At 29.6% G+C, this 21412-nt stretch overlaps 5 protein-coding genes across 6 annotated transcripts; 3 read left to right on the top strand and 2 right to left on the bottom strand.

Annotated features, from left to right (window-relative positions):
• The first annotated feature begins 145 nt into the window (after positions 1-145).
• On the top strand, positions 146-3877 carry Set (NAP domain-containing protein SET). Of its 2 annotated transcripts, none has more exons than XM_074248137.1 (5): positions 146-522; positions 1647-1836; positions 1981-2177; positions 2700-2958; positions 3042-3877. In XM_074248137.1, the coding sequence occupies exons 1-5, from the start codon at positions 271-273 to the stop codon at positions 3065-3067; spliced, it is 924 nt and encodes a 307-aa protein (XP_074104238.1). In that variant the 5' UTR covers positions 146-270; the 3' UTR covers positions 3068-3877. The 2 variants fall into 2 exon arrangements, with proteins under 2 accessions (XP_074104238.1, XP_074104232.1); XM_074248131.1 differs by having other exon boundaries at positions 147-522; positions 1972-2177.
• A 1065-nt stretch (positions 3878-4942) lies between these two features.
• On the top strand, positions 4943-7081 carry Tsu (40S ribosomal protein S12 homolog tsunagi). Its single transcript, XM_074248033.1, has 4 exons — positions 4943-5134; positions 5395-5538; positions 6579-6840; positions 6920-7081. Exons 1-4 carry the CDS (start codon positions 5074-5076, stop codon positions 6948-6950), a joined length of 498 nt encoding a protein of 165 aa, XP_074104134.1. The 5' UTR covers positions 4943-5073; the 3' UTR covers positions 6951-7081.
• Positions 7073-9833, bottom strand: Rpt5 (26S proteasome regulatory subunit Rpt5). The gene is made up of 3 exons (XM_074248023.1): positions 9654-9833; positions 8050-9183; positions 7073-7316 (listed from the first exon to the last, which is right to left on the bottom strand). The coding sequence occupies exons 1-3, from the start codon at positions 9699-9701 to the stop codon at positions 7206-7208; spliced, it is 1293 nt and encodes a 430-aa protein (XP_074104124.1). The 5' UTR covers positions 9702-9833; the 3' UTR covers positions 7073-7205.
• A 912-nt stretch (positions 9834-10745) lies between these two features.
• LOC141530403 (testis-expressed protein 2) lies at positions 10746-15318 on the top strand. The gene is made up of 7 exons (XM_074247482.1): positions 10746-11188; positions 11275-12502; positions 12586-12849; positions 12942-13140; positions 13389-13888; positions 13960-14032; positions 14294-15318. Exons 1-7 carry the CDS (start codon positions 11140-11142, stop codon positions 14627-14629), a joined length of 2649 nt encoding a protein of 882 aa, XP_074103583.1. The 5' UTR covers positions 10746-11139; the 3' UTR covers positions 14630-15318.
• A 212-nt stretch (positions 15319-15530) lies between these two features.
• On the bottom strand, positions 15531-20641 carry Metrn (meteorin). Its single transcript, XM_074247470.1, has 3 exons — positions 19967-20641; positions 16674-17214; positions 15531-16002 (listed from the first exon to the last, which is right to left on the bottom strand). Exons 1-3 carry the CDS (start codon positions 20086-20088, stop codon positions 15790-15792), a joined length of 876 nt encoding a protein of 291 aa, XP_074103571.1. The 5' UTR covers positions 20089-20641; the 3' UTR covers positions 15531-15789.
• Between the last annotated feature and the right edge of the window lie 771 nt (positions 20642-21412).

The raw sequence follows: 21412 nt of genomic DNA, 5'->3' as shown, positions 1-21412 counted from the left end.
TATTTGGTAAAGTGATGAGTTGATGAATTTCGGCCGCTAGATGTCGTGAATAATGTTTCCGATGTTGCAGGTCTTCATATATGTTGATTAATCAAGGTCACAATAAAATAGGCGAATCGCGCGCCACAAACTCTTAGCTCTTAGATCGCCTATTGTCGTGACCGTGCTCGAGTACCAGCAGCAGCTTGGAATTTAGAGAAATATAAACAGTGAGGTGAACACTACTGAGTGCGTGGAGTGTTGTGCTGACTTTCTAGACAAATACTCACCATGTCGTCGAGTAAAAAAATGAAAAAATTGGAAGACCCCGGGTCAGGCGACGGGAACGAGTCTCACTACGATCTCGAAATCCAGAAGACTCTTGAAGAAATAGACGGTTGCCAAAATCAAATCGATGGGCTCAACGAAAAAGCCAGCGACGAAATCCTCGAGGTTGAGAAAAAGTACAACAAGCTACGTAAACCATATTTCCAAAAGCGCAACGACATCATCAAGAGGATACCCAATTTTTGGGTCATTGCTGTATCCTTTTTAATCAGTGACGTTATGTTTTATTATTTATTTTTGTTTTATCTTAATTCTACTTGTTAATACTTTACGTTGATTGACATTTAGCGGTAATACCGGCGTCTACCGGTGCTGCACGCCATCTTGTTTCTTATATATAAGTATACACAAATGTAAATATATATATATGTATATTTGTACTCTAGTTTATTCACAACTCGTGTTACATGGCGCGTTTTGTTACTTTCAAATTATTATTGTAATTATAATACTAAAATCAGCAAACATCTGACATTTTTATGACATTAAAGTTACCAGACACTTCAAAACTTTTTTATTTTATATGAAAATAAATTTAGCAGATATTTTATAATTTTTAGAAGTTTTTCTAAATAAATTGTGGCAAAAAAAATTGACATTTAGAAATTTAAAAAAATTTTAAATTCTCTAGTGACTGCTAACTTTAATGTCGTTAATTTTATTTAACAAAAAAATTTGTTCCAAAAAATTATTTAAAAAAAAAATAATAGTAAAGTTAGCCGACCTTTTTCTAATTTTTTTATTATTTTGCATGAGGCTGAAGTTAGCAAAAACTTGACAATCTTTTGATTTTGCCTGAAAAATAAACTGAACATGGAAAATTATTTATAAAAATCTCATTTATAATTTTTCAGAGCTTCTGAAAATGAAATTTTTCAATAAAATTTTCTTGATATAATTTGTTTGTTATAAAAATTTCTAAAAATGATCAGATGTCTCTCAATTTCAGTATCATTATTTTTCATTAATTAAATTAGAATTAAAAAATAGTTTTTCAAGTTTTTTACAAATGAATTTTTTTTTTTTTTTTTTATAATTTTTTCTATAAAAAATAATTCTGAAAATTTTTAGAAATCGGCTAACTTAATTTTTACTTTAAAAAATTGCATTTTTAATTTTTTAAAACTTTATAGATATGTAAATTTTCTTCTAAAATTTTATTTTTATTATATTTTATTTGATAAAAAATTTATAAAATGTCTCTTCAATTAAATATTATAAATTAGACTAAATTAAACTATTTTTTTTTTTATTTTTAGCAAGTAGCTTGTATAAAAAAAATTTTCTTCCTTAACTATTACAAAAAAAAAAAAAAATAGTTTGTCAACAATAAAAAAATTGCTGAAATTCTTGAAGAAGAAGAAGAAGACGCACTGAGATATTTGAACAAGCTAGAAGTCGAAGAATTTGAAGACATCAAATCTGGATATAGGATTAATTTTTATTTTGACGAAAATCCCTATTTTGAAAATGATGTATTAACTAAAGAATTCCATTTAGGGTCTACAGGTGAGTAGCGTAATTAATTCACTTATACTTTTGTGAAAAATAAATCCTCACCATAGAAGAAGAATAGAGAAATATTGTAGGACGTAAATTTGTAAAATGATCTATGTTATTATAAAAACTCCTGCTGATTTGCAGGAGATCCAGCATCGCAGAGTACTGTTATCCGCTGGAAGGAAGGAGCTGACTTGACAAAAAAGTCTAAGAACAAGAATCAATCCAAAGGACGTAAGAGGACACTGAGCCATCGGTCCTTCTTCGACTGGTTCACGGATCACGGTGATCCTAGCTCCGATGAGATTGCAGAGTTAATTAAAGATGATATGTGGCCAAACCCGTTACAGGTAAAATAATTTTATTATTATCTATATTATTAAGAGAATAAGCAAAATTTTGTGGCCAGTGTATTTATATGATTTTTCATGGTTTCATATCATTCTCACCGATAGTCAATTTATGATAAGTATTTAGGCTCCATTCAAAAATGCTGTATCTCTAGATACATAATTATTAAATGACCCTGTATCTCGTGATTGATTGACATTTTTAAAGATATAAGCTCATCCCGATGTTACACTCATCAATACCTTTCATTTGAGTACCCACTCCCTCCCATATATGTATATATGAAAAATATATCAAAATGCATGTGGGTACTCACATGAATGCTCTTAATGAGTATAACATCGGGATGAGCTTATATCTTTAAAAACGTCAATAGTTAAATAAGTACAGTGCAATTTAACAAAATTATAAGTACAAATTTTTTTTTATTATTAATTTTTTATGAAAAAAAAAAAAAATTGAGATTATTATTATTTAATAGTCTTAGTAATATTTATATTAATGGAAAATTTACGTTCCAGTACTACTTAGCGCCAGATATGGATGTAGAAAACGGAATCGAAGACGAAGGAGAAGAAATGGATAGCGACGAAGCAGAAGATGACGAAGAAGCTGGAGAAGAAGGCGATGACGGCGCTGATGGTGATGAAGGAGATGATAATATTGTTGTCGTTGAAGACGATGCTGAGGAGGAAGAAGATGAAGAAGAGGCAGTGAATGACGAAGAAGATGCGGCGAACGATGAAGATTTACTTGTAGATGATGAAGCTGATCGTGAAGGTTAATATTTTTTTTTTTTTTTCTAATTGATAAATTTAATTTGTTTGATTAATTGATTAAAAAATTTCCATTTAATTTTACAGATGGTGAAGGCGAAGAGCCAGAATAAAGAAGACGCGAGGCAACAATTGTTGCAAGTTGCTCGAGATATTAAAAATAAATCATTTAATTTAGAACCAACGAGTACATTTAAAGTAAAAGAATTAAAATTAAAATAATAATTAAGTATCCAGGGATTTTTTCACGTGACCAACTCCTGTTTGGCGCTCAAACACGATTATTGATAATGATAACGAGCCATAGTATGTTGAAAATAATTTTCAGCGCAAGACAGGTGTTGCGAGTCAGTGCTTTTTTACCTCATCGAAAAAAATAATTATTTTCTTTTAGTTAATAACGAGATAAATAAATTTCAGTGACTCGTTATTTTTTATTTTAACATTTTTATATAGTTTGATAAATTTTTCATGAGAATATTTTTTGCTTTATTTTCCCACGTGGGACCTTAACAAATAGAATTTCCACATATTCTTATAATAAAAAAAATAAAAAAAAAAATAATGAATTTGTATATATATATTTGAAAATAGTAAGACCGATAGTTGAAAATTAATTAAATTAATTTTTCATCGGCCACTACAATATTATTGATATGACTCATCTTTTTCTGTGTATCTTCCATTGTAATCATGAAAATTTTAATTATATTTTAAATACAAATTAATGTTAATCATGATAAGTTTAATACTTGAGATGATGCTTATGTGTATTTCTGAATTATTTTAAATGAAATTGACCTCAAGTTAATTAAGACGTCAACGTTAATCCTATTATATACTAAATAGTTATAAGATTTATTTTTAAGATAAATGTTCGGCTAAAATTCAAAAGATCAATAAATTTTTTATTATTACTGATTTTTAACGTCGCACAAATGATTTTTTAAATAAAAATATGGCATTCAAAATTGACGTCTATGTAAAAATCTGAAAGGAATAAAATCAATTTGCAATTAATATTGTTTTTTTATGACACTGAAGTTAGCCGTCAGCTGTCAATTTTAAAATTTTTTTTAACAAATCAATTACAATAAAAAAATTCTTCTGGAAGTTTTCATTTTTAATTTTTATTAATTTTTACGTGTGGAATTTTTTAACTAAATTTTTTTATAATAATTTAATTGCTATAAAATTATAAAAAAAATATTCAATGTGTGTCAATTTCATTGTCATTGTATTTTTAATTAATTTTGTTAATTTTTTTTTTTTATTAATTTTTAATAAAAATCAAAAAATTTGACAGCTGACTGCTGATTTCAGTAATATGTTCTTTTTCAAATTTAATTAAAGCATAATTCGCAATTAACTGGACTATTAATAATGTCAATTAAGTAAGCCGACATCTAAAAATTTTTAGAATTTTTTTTTACTGAAAAAATGAAGTGCAATTTTTTAAAAATATTTTTTAGTTCTAATTTAATAAATTAAAAAATTTAAAACGTCAGCTAACTTTATTATTATTTAATGACATTAAAGTTAGCCGACATCTTTAAATTTTTAGAATTTTTTATTATTGAAAAAATTATTAAATAAAAATTTGCACGTGTAAAAATCTCCAAAAACTGCAAGTGCAATTTAAAAAAAATTTTTTTTTGTTTTAATTAAATTATTAAAAAAAAATCAAAAAATTGAGAACGTCAATTAACTTTAATTACATTATTATCTAATCTAATAATAATATATAAAAATTTATTAACATACATTTTTGCAAATTGCTATTTTTATTATTGAAATTCTAATTTTGTTATTATTTTTTAAATCCACAAATATGTACTGTCTAAATTTGATGACATTCCAGACATTCACAGTGACAGTAAAACGCCACCAGGTGGTGTCATGTGTCAAAAACCATTTATAAAAACTTAGGCGGTCATATACAGTATAATATAAGCTATAGTCCAACCAATTATTAATTCTAACCCCCTAAAATTTGTTTGTAATCAAGTACCCAGAGTGCTTGTGTAAAAATTATTGAATTCTTCAATTCAATAATAAAATAATTATATTATTTTTTGTAAACCTGGTGATAAAAAAGCAAGTTTTGTAATCTTTAATAATGGCGGATGTATTAGATATTGATAATGCTGAAGAGTTTGAAGTTGATGACGAAGGAGATCGTAAGTTTATTTTTATTTTTAATTACAGTTATCATTACTTAACCCAATACTTACTCATTACTCAATATGATTTTTAATAATACAAAAGTTAGCCCACGTTTTCAATTTTTTTTATTTGTAAAATTAGAGCTAAAAAATATTTTTTTAAAATTATATTTATAGTTTTTCACAAATGATAATTTTTTCACTGAAAAAATTATAGAAAATTTTAAATGTCGGCTAAATTAATTTTCATTGATTTTTGTTGCAATTTATTCTAGAGGGTATCGCTAGATTGAAGGAAAAAGCGAAGAAGAGGAAAGGTCGTGGACATGGAGCCGAGTTAGCTTCTACTCGTGATGAAGTTGGTCACTACGAATCTATGAATGTCGTGGAGGATGACAATGAACCTGGTCCTCAACGATGTAAGTTTATTTATTTATTTATCTATTTAAAAAAAAAACGCCCTCGGCAATTTATAACAATAGATTTCAATTTTATGTAAAAAATGTTTAGTTAATATTTATTATACTGAAGTTAGCGGTCAGCTGTTAATTTTAACAAATTAATTACAATAAAAAAATGCTTCTAAAAATTTTCACTTGTCATTTTTATTAATTTTCACATGTTAAACTTTTTAATAATATTTTTTTTATAATAATTTAATATGAAAATTAACTTAGCTGATAAGAAATAAATTATGGTAAAAAAAAAAATTTATAAAAAAAATTGACATTTAGAAATTTTAAAAAACTACAAATGCAATTTTTTAAAATAATTTTTTGGGGCAAATTTATTTGTTAAAAAAAATTAAAAAATTGTCAAGTGACAGCTAACTTCAATGTCATTCCAAAAAAATTTTAATATCTGTTAACTTCAGTGTTATTATGATTTATATACATTGAATAATATCTGCAAAGAGAAGATAGATTTAAGAGATTTGAAAGAAGAGAAAAACATAAAAAAGAAAAAATTTATATTTTTTAATAATTGATAATTGATAATTTATGATTTGTAATAATTATTTATACACCTGAAATGTTATTTTAGAATCACCCTTTTTATCTTATTTGCTGATCCTCCAAAAATGTCAATATCAATAGCATATTTGTTGATGATTTTGCCTATTTTGTATATCGGTGCACGCGTAGAGAATTGCGACCTTATTAACGGCAATTCCAACAGTCAGTCCACGTAGACAAGTGCTACCTAGCTAGGTACAATAAAATTGAGACGTTCAACCAGTTCTGGGACATATATATTCTTATTTATAATATCCGCTCTGCAGCAGAACGTTAGATATTCTCTCCTGACTCCACGAGATGCACATTTAATTAAAAATTTTTTCTAAAACTCAAATTTTTAATTTTTTTCTACAAAAAAATTATTATAAAAAAATATTTTTTTTTTTTTTAATTTATTTGTACACAATTTTTTGCTAAAAAAATTATTTTTTTATCAATAGCTGTAGAAGGTTGGATTTTATTCATAAATTCAGTCCACGAAGAGGCTCAGGAAGATGACATCCAAGACAAATTTTCGGAGTACGGTCAAATAAAGAATTTGCACTTAAATCTCGACCGCAGAACTGGATTCCTCAAAGGTTATGCTTTAGTCGAGTACGAGACGTTCAAGGAAGCCCAAGCTGCCAAAGAAGCGCTGAATGGCACTGAAATACTAGGACAAGCTATTTCAGTTGACTGGTGCTTCGTTAAGGGTCCCAAGAAGTAATTTTTCCCTTTCATATAATTTTTCTATCCACAATAAAATTTAAAATAATTAAACTAATCTATTTTTATTTTTCAGAGTCAAGAAGAGGAGTCACAGACGACGATAAGCCTGATATTAAATAAAAATTATTTTTTTCAATTAATTTCAAGCTTCTATAAAACATTTCCACGTGTATCAGTTTTTTTTCTAATATCATATATCTATTGGTATAAAAAAATAAATCATTAATCAGTATAACTATGTAATTTATTTTGAATACAATTTTCAAAAATGAATATTTATCTTAATAACTATACTCGTAATTAATTTTGTTTACCGATATATGATATAAAAAAATCTTATAAATAATACCAGAAAGTACTTAGGCGTAGTAATTGAGATTAGTTTTCTTTTTAGCCTGTACTTCATTGATTGCTTCCATCAAGTCTTCGTGAGTTACTGCTGTTGCATTGCGTCTAAGTGCAATCATACCCTTAAAAAAAAAAAAAAAATTATCAATATTTTACTTGTAAAATAAATGAGACTTAAGTTAGCAGACATTTAAAAATTCTTAAAATTTTTATAACAAATAAACTAGCAACCTTGCAGTCACTATGTGACTGCCGTGACTTGCGAACTATAAATAAACAAAATTTTACTTTATCAAATAATGACTTTCATTAAATTGCACTGTACTTTTTTAACTATTGACGTTTTTGAAGATATAAGCTCATCCTGATGTTATACTCATCAAAAGCTTTCATTTGAGTACCCACATGCATTTTGACATATTTTTCATATATACATATATATATAATATATATAAATATATGAAAAATTGATGTGGGTACTCAAATGAAAGGTCTCGATGAGTGTAATGTCGGAGTGAGCTTATATCTTTAAAAATGTCAATAGTTTACAAGATAAAAGGTCATTCGAATGCAGCCTAAATACTTATCATAATAAATTGACTATTGTAGAGAATGATATGAAACCTTGAAAAGGCACAAATTCAAATCAAGACCTTTGCTAATAAGACTAAAAAAAAAAACGATTTTATCATATGACTATCCTCGGCAAAATTTTTTTTGTTCTAACAATATAGATGAAGAAAAAAAATTTTTTTTAATTTCTAAATGGTGAATTTTTTTGCTAAATTTTTTTTAATGATAATTTGTTATAGAAATCTAAAAAATTATAAATTTTAGAATTATAAAAACACTTACAGCTTCAACGCAAACTGCTTTGCACTGAGCGCCGTTGAAGTCATCAGTAGATCTAGACAACTCTTCAAAATTAACATCAGGCGACATGTTCATTTTACGGGAGTGAATTTGCATGATACGAGCACGAGCTTCTTCATTAGGATGCGGGAACTCAATTTTCCTGTCCAGACGTCCAGATCTTAGCAAAGCAGGGTCGAGAATATCAACCCGATTGGTCGCAGCGATAACTTTGATGTCGGCCGTGGAGCTGAATCCGTCTAACTGGTTCAACAGTTCCAACATAGTCCTCTGGACCTCTCGATCTCCAGCCTTCTCGGAGTCGAAACGTTTGGTACCGATAGCATCAAGCTCATCAATAAAAATAATCGCCGGAGATTTTTCTTTGGCGAGAGAGAAGGCGTCTCTCACCAGCTTGGCACCATCTCCAATGAACATCTGGACCAGCTGAGGCCCAGCCAGCTTCAAGAAAGTAGACTTGGTCTGCGCAGCGCAGGCACGAGCCAGCAGAGTCTTCCCAGTACCAGGAGGCCCGTAGAGCAAGACTCCCTTGGGTGGTTGGATCCCCAGGTTCTGGAACTTCTCCTTGTGAGTCATTGGAAGCACCACAGCTTCAATCAGCTCCTGGATCTGTTTGTCCAGGCCTCCAATGTCGGAGTACTGCTCCGTCGGCCGCTCGTCGACCTCCATGGCCTTCACTCTGGCGTCGTACTCAGCTGGAAGAGTCTCCAGGACCAGGTAACTGTCTTTGTTCACTCCCACCAGGTCACCTGGCTTGAGCGAGTCTGCATCGACCAGCCCGATCGCTGGCAAGAAGTACGTCTGCCTGGTGGACGTTTTTATCACAGCACACTTACCCTTGCGTTGAGAGTCCAAGTCAACCACCGCGCCGTCCTCTTCACCCATGTCCTGTGGGTCGACGTCCAGCAGCTCGATCACGTTTGACACTAAGTACGGAAGTGTTTTGTTTACTTTTATCTTCTCCGTGTTTTCTTTTATTTTGTCATTCTGCGCCTGCAGCTCATGGGAAATACGCATCACGTCACTCTTCATTATTTTTATTTCATTGTCCAGCAGACGGCTCCGGGATATTAGTTCCTCTGCCGTCATACGTTTGACATCCTCGCCCAGAGTTTCCTGTTTTTAAATATACAGGTTAATTTTATAGTTCTAATTATTAGTTTTATTATAACAATTTTTTAATTATCAACTACGCCTAGAAAATTATTTTTAAAAAATTGCATTCATAATTTTTTGGAGCATAAATGAAATTTTTTTTGCTATGATCTATTAGAAAGTTTAACAATACTGAAGTTAGTGGTCAGCTGTCAATTTTAAAATTTTTTTTTACAAATTAATTACAATAAAAAAAATGCTTATAAAAATTTTTACTTGTAATTTTTATTAATTTTCACATGTCAAACTTTTTAATTATTTAATTGCTGTAAAATTCTAAAAAAATTTTTAATATCTGTCAACTTCAGTGTTATAAAATTTACGAAAATTATATGTCAATTTTAGCATAATTTTTTAATTTTAAAACTGATGAGTTGCTGTTTTATAAAGTAATAATAACCTTAAAAATAATTAAGAGTTAAATAAATTACCTCTTCGCCAGCCCATATCGACTTATCTTCTAAAGTTGTTGCTGCCATTAATATTTTAATTAATCCCTTTCTTTTTTTACTAATATGAACTTCTTTTTATCTATAATTGACAAAAATAAAAATGGATCCTAACCAGAAACAGAAAACAGAATGAATCGTCGATTTTCACTGCTGGATGTTGGATTTATTAATTTTATATGGAGACTTCATAGTGTAAATTCTCTTTAGTTACATTTTTAAGAAAAAGTATTTACTTTATACAGTAGATGGCAGCTCGAAGAATTTACTTTTTGGCGGGACTTTTAAAATTTTCTCTTGTTTTATTTTGTTTGTTCAAGAAATTTAGTTTTCTATAAAATTTTCATGAAGTCAGCTGACATATGATAATTTTTAGAATTTTTTTTTCAGCAAACAGATTAATATAAAAAATCTTACTTGTAGATGTATCAAAAAAATTATTATTGTAATTTTAAAAAAAATTTTTTTTAGTAGTAATTTATTTGTTGTAAAAATTTTTAAAATTGACAGCTGTCAGCTAACTTCAGTTTCATAAATTTTCATAACACTGAAGTTGACAGATATTAAAATTTCTTTTGGAATTTTCTAGCAATTAAATTATAAAAAAAAATTAATTAAAAAGTTTGACATGTGAAAATTAATAAAAATTACAAGTGAAAATTTTTAGAAGCATTTTTTTATTTTTATTAATTTATTAAAATTTTTTAAAATTGACAGCTGACCGCTAACTTCAGTATTATAAATTTTCACTAAATTAAGAAGCTAAAATAATGATCATGGCTGAAGTGTAATTTCTTCTTTGACGAAAAAGTTTAAAAAATTTTTTTAATTAAAGAAGAAATAAAAAATATTATTTTTTCACACCGTAAGTTTATTTATAAATAATCTACTTTTTAAAAGCAAATTCAAACGTCAGCTGTCAGCAGCAGCAGCTGAACGTAAACGTAGTCGAGGGTTACATGACCACCAGCTGGCTGAAAAGAAAATCACGCATCATAAAAACGTATGTAAAATTGATATATATATTCATCAGTATCAACACTTCTGTCAGTTGGTTACTTAGTCTCATACTATAATATAAATAATTGTACATATATAAATTTTTTGCGTACATGAACAATATTTGTCATCAAATATTCCAGTGTCATGGTCAAATGTAATGTATTATTTCCACGTTCATAAGTTATTTTCTAAATATTTTATACAATATGGACCGGGTGATAAATAAAAAATTAAATAGTCTTCTCAGTGACATGTCATCCGTACATTTATTACATAGCAAATTTATTAATAATAACACTAGGTTATTTTAAAAATAAAAAACAAATTATTTCATACAAATAAACACAAACAATTACCTGATTATTTATTCCCAGACGTTTACTGAGTCACCTGAGTTACACAAGTGAAAGTGTTATTTTATTAGCTGGAATATTATTGTAAAAAAATAATAAAAAAAAAAAATACGATGGCTTCTAAAAAAAGTCCCGCTAAAGTTACCTTGGGAATGATAAAAGGTAATTAAATATATTCACAAATACTTTTACTTTTTTTTTTACATAATTTTATTCCAATATTATTATTATTTTTTTATTTATTGCAGGTAAACCAATCACTACGTCTGTACCTGTAATAAAATACCACGCGAGTGACGACGAGCTGGAAGAACTTTACCCGAGCACTGACGAAGAAAAGCCAAAGACACCAGAGTCAGAAAGAACATCACCAAAATCGAGTCCGTTCAAAACAAAAAAATTAAAGTCTGACAGCAACGAAAGTAATGAAGACCTGGGTGAGCAAAGGTCCTCAAGCTTGGACTTGTCCGAAGGAGGGACACCGCCTTCAGATCCTTGGAAAGTGTTGTCAGACATCCGCGGTAAGATAACAAAGACATTTGAAGAAAAGCTGTCTGAAATAAAGAGCGAGAAGAAGAACAAGAGTCGCAGCAGAGAAAACTCCAGCGTAAGCGACCCTGAGGATCTGGGAGATGTAACGCCGACCGAAGATGTCTCGGAGAAGGTTGATAAAGTTGAGAAGGAATCTCCGTCGCCGTCTAAAAGCAGTAAGCCGTCTAAGAGCCACAGGTTTAGGTTTTCCAATATAAAGACTGGGTTGAAGGCCAAGGACAAGGCTCGCGAAGAAAGCATCGAGAGCGGAGTCGAGGCTGCTGAGCTGGTAGAGGTCGACTCCATGTCGCAGTCCAACATTTCCAGGGGCCAGGAAACTTCGGAAATTTCTAGCACTTGCACGGTTAAAAATTTAGCGTACTCGAGGTTAGTCAATGATCCTCAGCCTGCCAGACAGTTCTCCAAGCCAGGAATGATAATAACAGAGTTGAAAAGTTATCTGCTGTCCAGGATATTTGGACTTTTGGTATTTCTGGGGTTGATAAGCTACCTAGTACCTATTTTAGCTCTAGCAACTGGCATATTTGCTGGTAGTGTTGTTGTTATCACAGTACAAAGAATGATTAGCAGAGTTAGCAAGGTTGTTGCGATGCCGGTCGAGATAGAAGATTCTCAGAAACTGGCGACCATCCCGGTGCTCGAGATACCTGCGGTTGAAGAGTACGCGGTGGTTGATAAATTTGAGGGATGGCTCAATGAACTCCCGTACAATTATGATCCAGAAAATTATCACGTTGCCAGGACTCAGTCTGTCTACTTTAAGCTCGAGGGAGATTCCCTAAGGGTCAGCGAGACCAGGACACGAATTCCAAAGCGAGCTGTCTGGAACGAGCCTCAGCCGACTGCTAAATTCACGCGCAGACGAGTTTACTCTTTGGTCGGAGCTAAAGTTGAGTTATTACCCGAGGGTCTGACTCGCAGGCGGTAATTGTTTATTATAATTAATATTTATGATAATTACTATCCATTTATGGAGAAAAATTTTAATTTTGTTTTACGTTCAACAGGAGATGGAGCAAAAAATATCCCATATGCGTTACATTAGGCCGTGAGGGTGTTGTTGAAAATATAACACTCGAGACGCCGTCTGACGATGAATTACTTACTGAGACTGAGAAGGATAAGTTAATTGTCGAGGAGGATGAAACAGGCGACGATTTGTCTTTTTCGAAAGATACTAAAGATGTATTTGAAGATTGTCATGATGATGTTGAGGATCTCAGATCGAAGTTATTTTTTTTTGGAAGAACAGACCGGCAAAAAGAGGATTGGTAAATTATTCAAGTGTTTTTAATTCAAGTCTTTGTTTATTTTTCAAAGTATAAGTGTGAGTAATTTTTATTTATTTTTTTTTTTTTTATAGGTACAGACGACTTGTTTTAGCAACAAGATCGTTTAACAAACGTAATTCGATACCGTCCACCAAGGAACTTACGTCATCGGCAAGCAACTTATCACTATCACAAGCTTCTAGTGATCCTAAAAACTCAACCACAGTACCGACTAATGTTGATATTCCTCCGGAATTATCATTTCATTCTTATATGTCACGATATGCTGATGTAAGATATTTATTTTATTAATTTATTATTGCATTATTATTATTATTATTATTATTATTATTATTATTATTATTAAGAAATTTTAATAAAAAATGTTTACTTACAGAATTTTAAAAAAATTACAAGTACAAATTTTTTTTTTAATATTTTTTTTTATAATTAATTTTTTAATCAAAATAAAAAAAATTGACAAATATTATTATTATTATTATTATTATTGATAAAAAAAATTTTTTTTTGTAATACAGATTTCAACACCAACGGATTCCAATGGTTCGCTTTCAGAAGTAGAGGTCCTGTGGTTAAACGCATTATTCGGTCGAATACTATTCGATTTACACAAATCACCAGATATGATAAACGTCCTACAGGATAAAATCCAGCGAAAATTGTCGAACATCAAGCTCCCATATTTTATGGAAAGTTTAATGATTTCAGAGCTGGTAATCGGTCAAGGAGCGCCATTCATCCATAAAGCTACCAAGCCGGTGGTCGATGAAAGAGGACTGTGGATTGACTTGAATGTCACCTACGAGTGTGGGTTGACAATGACAGTCGAAACCAAGTTAAATTTGATGAAATTGACCCGAACTGGCTCTGTAATAAATAATCCTAATGACAGTAATGGTAATGAGTCGCCCAAGCTTGCCAAATCTCCAATGTTCGATAGTGACGTTGAAGACAGTCCTGAAACCTCGACTGAAGATGAAGAGAGCATAAATATGCCAGCTAGTACTCGAGAATCAACGTGAGTGATAAATTTTTTTTTTTATTTGTAATTTATACTTTAAAAAAAAATTTTTTTTTTTTTTATAATAGACCCTCTCAATCTTCCGGACGAAAGTTTCTCAGCATGGTCGATAAATTGGCGGCGAATAAATACTTTCAACATGTGAGTATCCGGAATTTAGTGGTGTCACTTATTCACCGAGTATTATAATTTAAATAGCTTAAACTAATCATATATACCATGTGTAACTGACTGCATCTTTAGTAGAGCATAAATAATTTTTTTGGCAAGCTGGTCGTGCGAGAATAAACGCCGAAATAATCTCGCATCTCGCAGCTTTAGTCCAGATGCCGGCGTTGACTCTTGTCTGGTTAAAAAAAAAAAATGAAATAAATTAATATTAAATTTTTCTATGGTTCATAGGCTGCCGAGTTGACGTACGTACGCAGAGCGATGGAAGGAGTTTCTAATACCGAGATACGATTGATGGTTAGTGTATCAAGTATAGAAGGATGTCTGTCTATCAACATACCACCACCCCCATCAGACCGGGTTTGGTATGGGTTCAAACCGATACCCAAGATAAATTTAGACGCCCGGCCAGCTGTTGGTGAACGAGCAGTCAACATTGGCTATGTTACTAATTGGATTAAGACTAAGCTGTTGAAAGAGTTTGATAAGATTGTTGTATTGCCAAATATGGATGACTTGGTCATACCACTTGCTCCAAATTATCCGTATCAAACTCAGACAAGTTAAATTTATTTATTTGATTTTTATTTTTTAATCCAAAAATTTCACTGCGAATTTTTTCACCATTTTTTTTAAATCTATTGATGATAAAACACTAATCATAATATATGTATTTATTTATTTATTCACACGGTGAAAAATTTTCAACGCTTTTTTATTATGTGATATCACTTTATTTTTTATTAAATTATCAATTTAATTGTGTATATAAATTGAAAATATTTAAGTGAATGGTCTGCTATCGAATGCTTGCAACGAAGAAACATTGCTACTTTTTTTTTTTAATTAATTTTTTTTGCATTACATATATTATATTTATTATTTAAATTTTGTATTTTATTTCAGATTAATACTGTATTATTTTTATCATTATTTATTTTCTGCTAGTCACATTGGGCAGCAGTTTAGCTGTTAAGTGTTTGATGATGTATGTATTGTAAAAATACTGTTTTACATGACTTATTAAATGAAAAAGTTCTGCTGGACCAATCAATTATAAAGAATAAAAGTTAGAGAAAATAAGTACGCCAAAGGAAAAATATATATACGTAATTAATAATTCACGTAGCCAGAAAAATACGTAAAAGAATGTGAAAAAAAACATTCTATATTATTGTTCTTCGTGTCTATTTTCCATGTATTTGTTACTGAAAAAAAATTATAATAAAACTATCTATATATTTCTCGAAAAAAAAGTTTTTTTTTAATTTTCCTTTATGTTATTTATAATCAAAATAATAACAACATACATTGCAAATAAAATATATTAAAATTAAGATTGTTGGGAAGAAATAAAATTTAATTTCTTGAATAATAATAATTAAAAAATAAATTTTTTCTATAAATAAAAAAGAAAAAATATCAAACGTAATGTCTAAAAAAAAAAAATAAACAATACTTAAATTAATTAAACATTAAATTTTCTCTTTATTATACAAGCATATGTATATACGATCATAATTCCATCTCTTAAAACTCTTCTTACAAATCAATATCACAGTTTGGAGATCGACAACTTATTCTCAAGGTACTCTAATATGTACACTCAACAAAAAAATAATAATATATAATTATTTACACTCTCTTTACAGGTTTATAAAACAATAATTTTAAATATTCTCTGAAGAAGAAATCAATTGTCTTTTTTTTTTTTTTTTTTTTTTTCTTCAGCTTTTGAGAAAACAAGGAGCACTTTGGAGTTCACGAACAGCTTCTGCCCAGACTTCGAGTCTGGGGGCACAGGCCAGGGTGAGATCACCAAGTCTCTTTTTGGCCATTATCACAAATTCTCCCTGTCCATGTCGCGCATCGCAAACTGTCGGCAGCCTCACTCTGACTTCTCGCTGAAGACGAAGATCACCTGAGTCTATTTCATTGTCCTGTAAGTCAAAATTAAATATTAATTATAATTTTTAGACAAATAATAAATTTAATTAATTTTTTAAGCAATTAAATTACAAGAAAAATTTATTTAATAAAATTTAATTTTTAGGTCTAAAAAATTATCAATGCATTTTTTAAAAAATAATTTTCTGTAACTACACGGAAAGAAAAAGATGACACTGGATATCATCCCAGATTATACTCAGTGATATCTGTGGTAAAAAAAATTTCAAATAGTAGCTAGAAAAATCTAGATTGTACTGCGTGATATCTGGATTATACTACGTGATATCTGGATTATACTACGTGATATCTGGATTATACTCATTATAATCTGGATTATACTAGCTACTATCTAAAAATTTTTTTCACAGTATAATCTAGGATGATATCCAGTGTCATCTTGTTTTTTCCGTATAGTTTATTTTTCAGAAATTATCAGTCTAAAAATTTGTTTTACTTTTTTTTATTAATTAAATTAGAACTAAAAAATATTTTTAAAAAATTACACCCATTCTTTTCAAATTTTCTACAAGTGAAATTTTTTTTTTTATTTTTTTACTATAAATTTTTACAATAAGAAAAATAAGAAAAATTATTATGTCTCCTAACTTTATTTTTAGAAAAATTAATCATTAAAATTTTACAAATAAACAGAAAAATTTACCTCAGTTTCTTCAACGCGTCTGAGCGTTTTGGTCACCCGAAGGATAATCTCCGCGGCATTGAGATCCGGCCTCTTTTCAACCGCGCTGACAGTCCCACGAGCAACAAGATCACTCTTGCAGTAGGTTTCAGCAAGCTCTTCTTTAGTACAAGGCCTGCACTCGGTTTCCTCGTCCCTCCTAATTTTTTTCCCCTCGTTGTTGACGTGCTCCAGCTCCAGGTCGTACCTCAGCTTGACAGTTCCACGGGTCGGCGTCGTTTCATCGGCCTCCACGTAGAGCGCGGCCAATTGTCCGCGGGAATGGAAGCAACGATGCAGCGCTTCGTGTTTTCCGTCACCGGGGGCATAAACCAGCCGGAGAGTGCCCTTGCCCTCGAGGTAAACTCGTGCAGGACCTGACGCTTTCACGCATCCTCGGAAACTTCTACCGTCACTTCCTCCAGACAACACTACTCTCAAGGCTCCTCGTGGGTAGCGCCACGACACCGTGCCTCTGGAACATCTCAAGTAAACTGGACGCACTCCTCGACCGCCGCCACCGCTGGAAAATAAAAATTAAATTTATTTTTTTAAATGAATGTTTTTTTTTTTTTTTTTTTTCCCTAATATTACCTAATTTTTTATAACATTAAAGTTAACAATCACTTAAAAATTTTTTAATTTTATTTATCAAAAAAACTTGCCCTAAAAATTTTTTAAAAAAATTGTATTTTTTACTTTTTAAAATTTCTACATGTCAATTTTTTTTTGCCATAATTTATTTGTTATAAAATTTTTAAAATTATTAAATAAATACTAAATTAATTTTCATAATTTTTTCTTCTAATTTTTTAAAAATTATTTTTCAATAAAATAAATTATAAAAATTTTCAAATGACAGCTAATTTAATTTTCATAATTTTTGATCATTCTAAAGTTAGACGACGATTTTAATTTTTATATTTTTTTTTCAGTAATTAAATTAAAACAAAAAAACATTTTTTAAAAATTGCACTGACAGTTTTTCATGTTCTTTACAAATGAATTTTTTTTTTATTTTTTTCTAATAATTTTTTCAATAAAAAAAAATTCTAAAAATTTTTAGATGTCGGCTAACTTAATTTTCATAATTTTTTGTGATCCTGAAGAAAACTGACATCTGTCAATTTTTTGGATTTTTATAATCACTAAATTTTTATGAAAAAATTTGATATTTGGAAATTGAAAGAAAATACAAATGCAAATTTTTTGAAAATAATTTATTTTTTATAAAAATGAAATTATCAAATGTCAGTTGATTTTTTGAGTTCTATAATTTTATGATCTATGAAAATTAAGTTAGCCGACATCTAAAAATTTTTAGAAGTTTTTTTTTATTGAACAAATTATTACAAAAAAATAAAAAAAAAAAAATTTCACTTGTATAAAACTTGAAAAACTGTAAGTGTAATTTTAAAAAAATATTTTTTTGATTTAATTTAACTTTGAAAAAAAAAATTAAAAATTTCGGCTAACTTTAGTATTATTTATGATCTTGAAGTTAACTGACATCTGTCAATTTTTTGAATTTTTATGTAAAAAATTTGACATTTAGAAATTAAAAAAAAAAAAAAATTTTTTATTATTGATTTTTTATAAAAACCAAAAAAATTGTCAAATGTCAACTGATTAAGGTATTGTCATTTTTTTGATTAAATTTGGAATTTTTTGAGATAAATTTTTTATTAAAAAAAAATTCTAAAAATTTTCAAATGTCTGGTAACTTTATTTATATTTTTTTATGTCAAATTTTAGGTATAATCAAACTTATTACGATAAAAATAAAAAGAAAATCACCTAGACACATATTTTATTTCCAGGCGCAGAAGTCGTCAGTGTTTAATAGAGCATTGTTTACTTTACAAGCTAAATAATGTATACAATTTAATCACATTGCTGATAAAGCGAATTTTTTTCAAGCACGTAATGCATTAAATCCGGAATTATTTATTGAAGTAAAGAGAATTTGATAATAAGATGATGAAAATAAGGAACAAATAGATTGAATAGAAGAAAAATAGAAAGCATCTACAATAAGGAAAAGAGGATGAAGATGATGATGACGATAAAGAAGGAGGTAAATATAAATAAGAAAAATAACTTAGAGTATAACGACAAGAGGGCCGTTCCCCTTTGTCATAGGGAGCTGAACCGGTTCTTGTGTAGTCGTATGACCGGTTTACATTTTGATAAAAGTTTACTTTCCTCCTGCAGCTATTAAATTATCGTCTCGCCTTGGCCAATACTTAGTTACTAACGTTTTATCTCTTTTTAGCTCCATTTGTATTTACGATTGAGTATCAGCGAGCATACCCAGTGCAACTTGGACACACGCATTTCTGAATCAAGGGCTAAGAATTGATGTTAACCATTTTTTAATTTTTTTTTAACAAATAGATTTTTTTCAAAAAATTATTTAAAAAAAATTGAATTTTTTTTTTTAATTTTTTTTGCCATGATTTATTTGTTAAAAAAATTCTAAAATATTTGCTAAATTAATTTACATCATACATTAGTATTGAGTGTAATAATTTTTCAATCAGCATGTGACTCAAATAAAAATCCAATAACTGAAGAATTTGTCACGGGTCGTATCAAGGTATTGCGAGTAAGCCAAAAAAGGTGTAGTGCTCGTGCCAGAGGAACGAGGGTCTTGGTGAATTTATTATTATTGGTTATTATTTGTTATAGTAGCCAGAGTTAAATAAATGATAATATTTGCAAATAAGGCACAGCAGCCAAGAATTCCAAGGATTTTTTATTGAGTCGTTGGTTCCGCTTCTATTACCATGAATTATACCCCGGGGCTATGGCTATTTCGTTTATATTTTATTAGAATTAACATTTTATTTGTTGTAGGTCGTAGGAGTGAAAGGCTACTACCAAACACATACTCATGAATAAAAATAATAAGATAGAAAATTAAAAGGAGAGAAGGAGAGATCTAACGACCACCAGAAATGGAGCAGCGAATAAATTTTCTCTCTTTCTCCATTCTTGGCAACAGATAATTATTTTCCGGTATAATTATATAAATAAGGAGAATAAGTAAAAGCAAAAGTTCTCGCGCGCATTCAATTAATTTTAAAAAATTACAAAACATTGTAATTAGCGACCGCTAATTACGGTACTTTTTGTGCTCATGTGAAGAAATCAGAACGTGTTTTAATTGTATAATTTTGTGGAACTCGATTTTTATTTAAGTTGAATTAAATTAAATTCGAGTTGAAATTAAAACTAAAAGTGTCGTAAATAAATCGCAAGATTTAACTGACCTTCCAGTCCAATCGCATTGATCAGCCGCGGGAACGATCGCATGCCCATGTGTTGGTGCCGCTGAAGTATTCGCGGCTAAAATTGCGATCAGGATTGATGACAAAAAAATTATGTGCATCATGTTTTTATTTTGTTTTATTATTCATTAATTGACACACTTTAAAAACTCTTTTTTTATAGATGACCAAGATGATGATGATTAAGTTCAATTTAATTGTCACAAATAATCATCACTCCATTCTGTCACTAATAATTACCAGCGTATTTTTCAGCCAATTAATAAACTGATAAATAACAAACTGTTTTTATAGAAAAGTATCACAGCTAATAAAGCTTTTCTCGAGTGAGCAGTGTCAGAGTCCTTGAACTGTGTATCCAATTAGCTGAAGAATCTAGATCTCGATATAACTTTAATCAAATCACTCAACTTAGCGAAGATGATATATATTTTTAAAATGTACTTAAGGGTAAGTAAATACCCTGATAAACTTTACAATATATATAAATAAATTATAAAATCTTCACTTATTATTATTATTTATCAATTGACAGATTTGTCAAGAAGAAATCGGCAATCATGCGAAAGCATGAACCGCACACTTGGTATCAACAGAATAACTCACGAGCATGACTGCAAGCAACTTGTTCCTGCTGACACGAGACTGAAACTGGTTGGCTTAGATCAAGCAACGACCAACCGAGCGTTAACCCAATGGTTTTCCCCTACAAGTTCTCCAAGAAGAGGGGACTTCATATGAGACTATACATGTACTCCAACTCCAACCACTGGCGACTCCAACACACAAACACTAAATTGTCCGTCTGTGCTTGTATTCTAGAGTTGTGTCACGCAATCATCACCAACTCAGTCTCCAGCATAAGCATCAAATCCATATAAAAGAGGATCAAGATCTCTTGCGCAAGCGCAGCTACCCCAAATACTAAATTGGACGGGCTTCAATCGAGTACTAACAAAGCATCTCTTCATTTGACTTAAATTGACTTTTTTTAATTGTTCATAAATTTTCTTATAGTTAAATCACATTTGTTCATTGTTTTATGTTTGATTTATTTTTTTTTTTTAGATAAAGAAGAAATTAGATTGTTTAAATAGAGAAAAAATTTTATTTAAAAGAAGAAATAATAATATATTGTTCATTATTTTTTTTAGTTTATTTAATTATTTATTCATTCAATTTAATTTAATTTAAAAGAAGAAATAATAATATAAAATTGTAAATAGTATTTATTTATAAATTAAAATCGTATGGATTACAAAGAGATTATAATTTTCTATTTTAAGTATATAATCCATATGCTTTTTGAAGTAAAATTAAATCTAGGACAATTAGAAGCTGATATGAGAATTCTAAAGCAAAAAACTAAGTAAAAAGTTGCCTAGAGGCGACCTGTACGGTTCTATATGATCATCCTTGCTTAATGTA

This window comes from Cotesia typhae, unplaced genomic scaffold, assembly GCF_013202065.1.
Source record: "Cotesia typhae breed Kobodo isofemale line unplaced genomic scaffold, CoteBio_Ctyphae contig_119, whole genome shotgun sequence".
NCBI lineage: Eukaryota > Metazoa > Arthropoda > Insecta > Hymenoptera > Braconidae > Cotesia > Cotesia typhae.
The sequence above is the reverse complement of the archived record's forward strand: the minus strand, read 5'-3'. Positions and strand labels throughout refer to the sequence as shown.